We start from the raw sequence: 9359 nt of genomic DNA, 5'->3' as shown, positions 1-9359 counted from the left end.
AGGATTTACATTGGAGAGGGACCGGCAGTGAGAGGATTTACATTGTGTAGTAAGATAGGATTTGAGCTCATCATACAAAGCACGATAGGCTTGGCGAAGACCATAGATTGCTTTGTTTAGTTTGCAATCATGATTTGGAAAAGATGGATAGATAAAACCCGGTGGTTGAGCCATGTAGCGACATCCTCGGTTAGGGTACCTTGTATGAAGGTTATCGATGTCTAATTGTCTAAGAGAACATTTTTTAGAAATAGCAATTGAGGGAATGAGTCGGAGGGTTGAGGGTTTAATCACAGGGCTAAGGGTTTCAATGTAATCAATACCGGGTCGTTGATGAAATCCTTTAGACGCTCAACCGATCTATCCGGTTTGTATTTTGTGCTAAAAACCCACTTGCAACCCCACAAGATTAGGCGCAATCGTAGAGGGAACAAGTATCCACGTGTTGTTTCGTGCGAGTGCACCATACTCTTCTTGCATGGCAAGACGCCAAGAAGGATGTTTTAATGCATGAGCAATAGTGGGTGGTTCTTTTGTTGGATTCGATGGAGTGTTGGTGAAAGGAATGTAATCTGGATTGTGATATTTGGAGTTTGGTTTAGGGTTTGAACGTGTATGTGGTTTTGAAGAGAGAGACGAGGAAGGTTGAGAGGATGATACATCATCCATAGTATGAGTGGTGGATGGTGATTGTGAGGTAAATTGGGATGCTGGAGTTGGAGAATTAATAAGTGGAGTGGCAGTAGGTGTGTGATTGGTAGAAATTGGTGAAGTGGAATTATTTGGTGTCATAGTAGGTGAAGCATAGTTGGGAGCAATGTTTTAAAAACCGGTTTTTAAATCAAACCGGATTAGGCTAAAAAATGGTTCAACCGGTTGAACCAGGTTGTACCGAGCGATTCAACCGGGTTGATTAGCTAATTCTATAATTTCATAAATTACAACTCAAAAGTTAATCCAAAAATGCATGATTACATACTAAAAGATAATCCATAATAAAAAATAATACAAAAGATAATCGAAAAACATTGAATTTTACAACAAGCTCTTTTAAATGAAAGTGCACGATATGTTGAAGTCATTTGAGTGTTGAATACATCAACTATTTTCCTTTCATACAATATTAAATAAGAACTTTTAGTTACGAATAATCATAATATATAAAAATTACGTAAGATAAGTAACATATATAATAAAAATAAGTAACAACCAAAACTAAAATAACCTTGGGCCGGTACCGGTATTTCGTTTCAAACCGGTATACCGGATTTTACCGCCGGTACAAATCTTATGCCGTTTCACTTATTTACCGGGGTGTTTCGTACCGGATTTATATCTGGAAACGGTAATACCGGTATAACCGGCCGGTATTTACCGGTTTTTAAAACATTGGTTGGGAGTTCACATAGGGGTGGGGTTGGATGTAGGGGGTGGGCGATGAGTGGAAGATGGGAAGAAAAAGTGTAGTCCAATCAAAATGGTATGGTGGTGAGGCTAATGAGGAACCAGTAAGATTAAGGGGTTTTTTTTTTTTTTTTTTTTGCGTTTTTCTTAAAAAAAAATAAAAAAAAAAATAAAAGCCCAACCACGCCTTTCCACTGCCTTTAGGGGCGTTTTTGTTGCGAATTTTGATTGGGGCGTTGCAAATTAAACACCGGGTGGAAAAATCTTGGGCTAATCAGACCCTTCCACGGTTGGATATATAAATATTGTATAAATATGGGTAATGATTGAATGGGGGTTATGGGGCAATATACCACTACACCCGTTTTAAGATAATGCTTATATGCTGACTGGACCGTCACATGGCACAAAACGCCCAAGGATGAGGACATTATCTTCCCCTCCCACTACACATGTTCTAAGTCGAGCATATGGAAAGTCATTTTCAATGAAGACCACATGCCTAGAGGAATAGATTTTAGGAGTAATTAGATCATAAGTGTGGTAAGCCTATTCCTCTGGCGCCGGCAAGTGAGATGATGACGACGTCCGACGAAGCTTCTGGCGGCGGCGACGACTATGGTGTTTTGTTATTTCCGACGATTTTCCGGTAAGACTCCGTCAGTGGAGCTGGTGCTGCAGGGGCGGTGGTGGCGGAGCCGACGACAGTCCGGTTCATTCCCTCCTCGGTCAGTGATTGTATTTCATTTTCTTTGAGATTTTGGATTCGATGTAAATTGGTGCTAAATGATTTGTTGAAAAGGAAAGGGAGTTCAAAGTGGAATTTTTGTTCAAATGTGGAATTTTTGTTACGAAATCCTGTTCAAAGTGGAGTTTTTGTGTTTGAATTGTTGATTTGTTGTTCATCTGGGTTTTGTGAAGATCTGAGAGAGAGAGAGAAGGGGCTATGAAGATGAAGACATTCTGGGTTTTGGTCATCTGGGTTTTGTTGATTTGTTGTTCATCTGCGTTTTAATCATCTCGGTTTTGGAATTTATGAAGATCTTCATCTGGGTTTTGGTCATCTGGAATTTATAAAGATCTGAGAGAGAGAGAAGAGAGAGACAGATGGGTATGTTATAATAAAGAGATATTGACCAAAATGCCCATACATAAAAATGCATAAAAAGACAACAATAAGATTTCAACAGTCAAAAAAGAGGTTTTTGAAATTTGGACTAAAATAGCAACAAAATGCAAACCTTGAGGACCCAGATTTAAAATTTTTTTATTTTGGACTAAAGTGGCAAAAGTGAGCAAACCTCAGGGACCATTTTGGCTATTAAACTCTATATAAAGAAGCAACTACTTTATGCTTCTATAGGTTGTAACATGAGCTTAGCAAGTTTTTCAAAAAAAAAAAAAAAACTATAATTTTTATTTTTAACCCTAAAGTTTTATTCTTTAACAATTTAAGTTTAAAGTTCAATTTTTGTTTCCTTTTTAACCCTAAGGTTTTAATCTTTGACAATTTAAGTTTAAAGTTTTAATCTTTGGTAATTTAACCTTTTTGATTAATTTGATTTTTCACTTCTAATTCAAAAGTTTCTATCTTATACAATTTAACCCCTTTGATTAATTTGATTTTTCACTTCTAATTCAAAAGTTTCCATCTTTTGCAATTTAACCACTTTGATTTTTTTTACTTATGTGTGGTAATCTTGGCTTTGGGGGTTTTTCAAACAAAAAATGGTTATGCATATGTTTGTTAAAACCTTGCCTTTTGGGGGTTTTTAAAAAAAAATTGATTTTTTTACTTTTAACCCAAAAGTATTTCATGAATTACGTTTAACCAAAAACTATTTGTTTTTTTTACTTTTAACACAAAACTTTTTATCTTTTTCAATCTATCCTCACAACTTTTTTTACTTTCAGCTTTGGTCCTTTATAGTTTTTGTTTTCCGCAAATTTTTCGCTTTATGCTTCGTTCTAAATTTTGTGACTTAACACATCGGAACGTGCGTCTTTAGTTTAACATTTTTACGTTTCGTTCTAAATTTTACGAGTTAACACGACGCAACGTGCGTGTGTGGGTGAACGTTTTTACATCGTCTATTTTTTCGGGTTTCACAGGTTCAATATAACGTGCGCATCTTAAATCGACTTAGTTATAACTAAATAATCCCCGCCGCATTGCGACGGGTTGTAATTCTAGTTAACTCTTTAATTTGTTTTGTAGCTTTATATGTTTTGTTACCAGTGGTTTGAGAGTGAATCAAATTGTAGGAAAACGTTTTGTTACCAGTGGTTTGAGAGTGAATCAAATTGTAGGAAAACGACCAGGTAAGTATGCAATTATGATGATATCGTTTTAAGGTAAACAATTATGTTTTGACTTTTATATACATCACGTTTAATTATTATTATTTTTTTTTGAACGGCAAATTTGGATCACTGACGGACTATTGGAGTATCATCGTGCCACCAGCAGAACCACCCGATCATATCCATCTCCACTAGGCAATAATGCCCATACACCAATTCAGGAGGAAACCCAATAAATCTGGGAAAACCCCCTTTGTGGGAATTGAACCCATGACCTAATGGTCATAAGCCTTATCCCACCCCCAAGATACCACTAGGCTATAATGCCATGGGTCACGTTTAATTATTTTAAAACGACTAGGTAAGCAATTATGATGATATCGTTTTTAAGGTAAGCAATTATGTTTTGACGTTTATATACATCGCAATTATGATGATATCGTTTTTAAGGTAAGCAATTATGTTTTGACTTTTATATACATTGCGTTTAATCATTTTAATCTAAAGTGCTGACATTTGGATTATAATCGTATAATTGGTTTATATTGAGTTAGTAGTCGTTTTCATTTTTTTGAACGGCGTACGGTTAGGATATCGCTAACCGGGTTAGTAGTTAGTATATGTTAGTATCACCAAGTTAGTATTAAAATCCCTCTTGCCTGAATTTGAATCCAGGACCTCCAAAAGAAGCAAAACATTCCACCTCCCCCCTTAACCACTAAAACAAGAGATCATCGGTCTCTGGTGGTTTTCATGAGTACTGTGTATTGAATCAAGAATAATCAAATTGATTATTATTTGCCATTTTCCTATTCTATCTTTCATTGGGTGTCATCTAATATGGAAGATTGTCATGATCAAATATCAATCTACTCCTGATTTGAACCTATCTTTAGACTTTATTTGTTTTGGTTACCGTTTTTTAAAAGAAAAGTAAAAGAAAAAAAAGTCAAATAAAAATTGATGATGAATGAGGCTTTTATGATGATTCCATTGTGACATTCTATGTCAAGATCAATAAACGATGAAATAATTAACCGTTTGTAACAACTAATCACCAAAGTCATTCTACAAAAATGTATACACATACATATGTAAAGGTCTGCACTATTGGCACAGGCTTCGTATGGCTCTATACGTGGCGTATATATGCATGATTTTACAGTGTACGAAGTTGACTGATTAGTCGTGTACATACCATGTACCTACGCCGCGTCCTATACGTTGCGTATAAGTCTATACATGCAGCGTAGGTACAGATAGGGTTTGGTATACAAATAGCTATGTTGGTGTGCCAATATGCAGCCCTATGTAAATACATGCATAAATCTCAAAAAGAAAACATAACTCTCAACATCCACAAAGTAAAGTTACGATCTAGCAACACATAACATCTCTCATCTATACTGACTGGCCATATCCATTATCTCCAATTGAACCATTAGTTCCTGCATGTGTCCTTTTCTCTTCCTTCTTCCTCTTCAAAACAATGAACCATTTTAAAGCTTCACATAAAAGTGTAATAACCCCCAAAGAAATAATTATCCCCGTGTAAGCATTCTTCCATTTCTTCTCAGGATCCAAGATGTCGAGTCCTCTATACATGTTGACGATGCTCAAGATGATCACACAGTATCCAATACTTCGGTGGTAAATGTTCCAGTAGAATCTGTATTTGTGGTCCGGTTTAGGCCTCAATAGTAGAGCAAAAACCTACAAATATTTACAAAGTATTAGTTTGAACTTTGAACTTTGAACAATTATGGTTCATGTCAAAAGATGCATGACAATTGTTAAAGATAATAACTAGATTCATTTGGGTGTACCTGAAGTGTTCCTAAAGCAAACAAGATGATTCCAATGTTCCGGTGAGCATTATGTTTGATTCCACTGGACTCACTACCGAGCTTGAGTCCAGTGGCCCATCCGCTTACACCGACAATGTAGGCTGATGTTTGGGTTGCGGCATGGATGTAAAACCAAGCTGGATTCGCGACGTTAAACGCCTTTAAATATCTTGCTGACATTGCTCCTATGGGCATCAATACTCCCCAACTAACCACATTCAATACTCCATGAGCCTGTCAAACATTTATCACAATCAATATACAAAACCCATATGAAAAATATCCAAGTTTTTATGTTTAATCAAGTGGATCATCTTTAAATGAAAAATGTCCAAGATTTTATGTACCTTAACCCGACCGGAAATCCACAATCAAAGACACAAAGGACAGGTATTCAGGTATTAGGGGAGGGGGGTGGTTCACTAGTGATAGAATTTATCACTCACAAGCACCAATCAAGTTTCGCCATGTCATCGACAATTTTTCCATCACTCACAACCATTTTTAGTGGGGGTGGTCATCACTCATCACCACACCCAACAATTTCCCCCCAACCAACAAATCCACTCACAAAACCAAACCATAACGCGTGAAGAAAATAACGGAAATATGATTTCGTTGCACATTAACGCGTTAATGTTATGACCGGCGGCCGATATAACGAGTGATGGATGGTGGCCGTGATACTTTCACGCACCACCCCGTCCTCTCTTAGACCAGGTATGGGTTGATTACTTAAAAATTTCATAGGTATAAAAGGATAATATTAGGTGATACATGACCCGATTATTCAAACCCTATCGGTAAACATGCATTTTCTTTTTCTTTTTATTTTTATTTTAAGTTGTCTTATGCTAAAGGCTAAAACTAGGGCTGGGAAATCGTGTCTTATCAGGTTTAACAGGTCTCTGACGACGCATATAACACAAGTCTTAAATATGAATACAACTCCTTTAACTAGTTCATATACCATGTCTATAACACAGTTTTATGTTTTATGTACCAAGAAAAAAAAATGATGGATCTTAACCTTATAATCTAATCATGTCTTATACATACAGATATCTATTGCCAGTCCTAGCTAAAACCATACAGGAAACAGATTTTAAAGAGAATTAAGAATGAAGATGACTTACGTTTCTCCGGCGCTGCCGCGACACATCACCGCTCCTACCACCAGCCCTCATCTGACCAGTGATAAAATCTACTTCGCCGACAGAATTCCGATTATCCGGGCTCATGGAATGCATACTCAAAACTCCATTATTAACCGGACCAACCTGCCATACATGATTAAACCTCGTCCGACCATTAGGCAACACCAAACTCGCATAAACCACTAAATCACCATTAACCCTCTCCGCTATCATCCTCGGCACACCAAAGCTCAAAGAGCTCTCTTCCAAACCCGTCCCGTAATTGTTCACAGCCGAAGTATAAACTCGAACCGCCCCGGATGGACTTGTGACAGCCACAATAGCTTGAGCTCCAATCATACCCGACCCGTTAACGTTGAGAGCCCAAGCAACCCATTGAGATGCGGTTGATCCGGTATGCCGGAAAGCCACGTCGACGGTGCCGTTGGAGTGGTAGTTCCAGTGAAGATGCGAGTTCAAAACAGGTAAAGATACACATGTAGCGTAAATTTGGTTGGTTGAAAACGTGTAATTGTTGCAACTTTGAGCGTACGATAAGGCGAAACTTGATATGAATATGTATAAAAACATGTTGAAGATTTTACCCATGTTGAAAACAGATCGATTTAACTATGATCAAATGAAGAAATCGAAACGCACGAAGGTTGTCTGGTTGAGGATGATGAATGAGTAGGATGAAATATTTGGAAAAGAATGAAAAACCCTAAAGTGTGTTGTTATTTATAGGTTATGAAGTTTAGTATAGTTAGCATAGGAAACAAGCTATGTTAACCTAATTATGTGGCGATAGATATATAAAGAGTTATCTAATCCAAATGAGTCATGAAATTTTGGGGATGTTATTGTATGATTAACGAATTGTTTTGAATTTAAAACTTGTGTAAGTCGTCCGAGAAAATTGGTTTAAATATTGTAGATTAAAGATATGATTATCTTTGAAAATAATATATGATTATCTTTATAATTAAGTTATATATTAATTAATTCAACTATAGGGTCTGCAACAAACTAATTTATTTGTTTGTTTCCGGAAACTTAGGAAAAAACACGGAACATGGGTTTTTCCCCTTAATTTACTTATTTATTATTATTATTTATTATTATTTCTTTTCTGGTTTAAAGAGTTAGTTGTTACGTAAAGCAAGCAGCAAAAAAGCTAACTACTTATGTTCATAGTTATAGTGTATAAGCAGCGAAAAAGCAAGTACGTGTATAAGCAGCAAAAAAGCTAACTACTTATGTTCATAGTTAGTATGAAAACGCATTATAGCATAGTGACATTTTCAAGATTGGATAAGGCTTAGAAAGCATTAGGTTCTGAGATATTTTAAAAAGGATATCATAATGGCTGAGTCTTCAATGTCGGGACATTAGTATTGTATGATAATTCTGAACACAATATGTGGAGACAAATTAACAAAATCATCTAAGGCTATGTGTAGTCATAAAGCCTTTTTTTGTGGGCGTTATGCAACACGTGTTATGCCACGTCACACAGGGGTTTTATGGGGCGTTATATCACTAGAGCACTCAGTCATAAAGCTCATACCTCATCATTACTCAATTAATTAAAAACCCCTTCAATTGTACATACATATGCATATATATATGTGTGTGAGTTGGGGGGGGGGGGAAAGTTTGCAAATCCTTCACGCCGCTATGAACATAGCGCCTAGCATCAAAAAAACTACCCCATAGCGCCGCTTGTAATGGTGTGGCGGGCGATATGGGGCGCTATCTCCCACAAAAGCTTCCCCATCGCCCCTCGCTACGTTAGGTCTAAGGTCATCAAACACAAAGATTCGAACTTTGTATAAACACAAATGTTAGAGGGAGATAAATTGTGTTCGAAATAGGATACCTTAAAAATTTTGGTGAAAGTATGTGGAGTCAGGGGCGGATCTAATGGTATCCCAGGGGTTTCCCGGGATACCCCTCAACTTTATTTACGAAGTGCAATTTTTGTTTTCTTCTTTTTAGGTTTATGTATCAGGTACCCCTAAGTAAACATTAGGATACCCCTAAACAATTGAAGAGAAGAGTAGAGATTAAACTTTAAAAAAAAAAAACATTTCGGCCAGCGGTGGTGGTGGCTGCTCCTCAGTTGATTGCATTAGGGTTTTGGAGAAGACAATGAATAAAATGAAAGATAAGAGTATTTGTTTGTGTTTGTTTGGACCTTATATAAATTAAACCCAAGTCTTTAAAAGCCCAACCTAATAAAAACTTGTGTGTTTGTTTGGGCTTATCTAACTTGTCCAATGCCATAGCTATATATATATATATAAGTATTACTGGGAACGTGTATTTTTGTTTTGATATAGTTTGTATCATTATTATTGTTGGGTCTTTTTTTTAAAGGAGAACCCACAACAATATCATTCCACACGAAAAAGGGCAATTACAAAGCAATGGCAGGTAGTCGGGCAACAAGTTGCGCCGCCACCCCCTTTTAAATAGAAAAACCAATTCTACTAAATACAAAGTTTGAAACCTTTAGCGACGAAGAATTACTATTAACGACTTTTTGAACCCGATTAAAAAGTCGCACAGCGTCAGGAGCACCAAAGGTATTACACGCAAACGGGACAAACACATGTTGATTCTCCAGGCAGGCTTTCTCATGTTTTGCCACTTTGCTCGCCTC

At 36.8% G+C, this 9359-nt stretch overlaps 1 protein-coding gene across 1 annotated transcript; it reads right to left on the bottom strand.

Annotated features, from left to right (window-relative positions):
* Positions 1-5034: 5034 nt before the first annotated feature.
* On the bottom strand, positions 5035-7392 carry LOC110938123 (cytochrome b561 and DOMON domain-containing protein At5g35735). Its single transcript, XM_022180598.2, has 3 exons — positions 6692-7392; positions 5535-5789; positions 5035-5421 (listed from the first exon to the last, which is right to left on the bottom strand). Exons 1-3 carry the CDS (start codon positions 7298-7300, stop codon positions 5110-5112), a joined length of 1176 nt encoding a protein of 391 aa, XP_022036290.1. The 5' UTR covers positions 7301-7392; the 3' UTR covers positions 5035-5109.
* Positions 7393-9359: the final 1967 nt, after the last annotated feature.

Source organism: Helianthus annuus, chromosome 4 (assembly GCF_002127325.2).
Source record: "Helianthus annuus cultivar XRQ/B chromosome 4, HanXRQr2.0-SUNRISE, whole genome shotgun sequence".
NCBI lineage: Eukaryota > Viridiplantae > Streptophyta > Magnoliopsida > Asterales > Asteraceae > Helianthus > Helianthus annuus.
Note: the sequence above shows the minus strand (reverse complement) of the source record. Positions and strands in the feature narration are given on the sequence as shown.

Excerpts from the sequence above, each read along its gene's own strand:
- LOC110938123 (XM_022180598.2), bottom strand. The coding sequence starts at position 7,300 with ATGGGTAAAATCTTCAACATGTTTTTATACATATTCATATCAAGTTTC. Across the intron at positions 5,790-6,691 it reads CGCGGCAGCGCCGGAGAAAC|GCTCATGGAGTATTGAATGT; the intron begins GTAAGTCATCTT and ends AATGTTTGACAG. Across the intron at positions 5,422-5,534 it reads TTGCTTTAGGAACACTTCAG|GTTTTTGCTCTACTATTGAG; the intron begins GTACACCCAAAT and ends AAATATTTGTAG.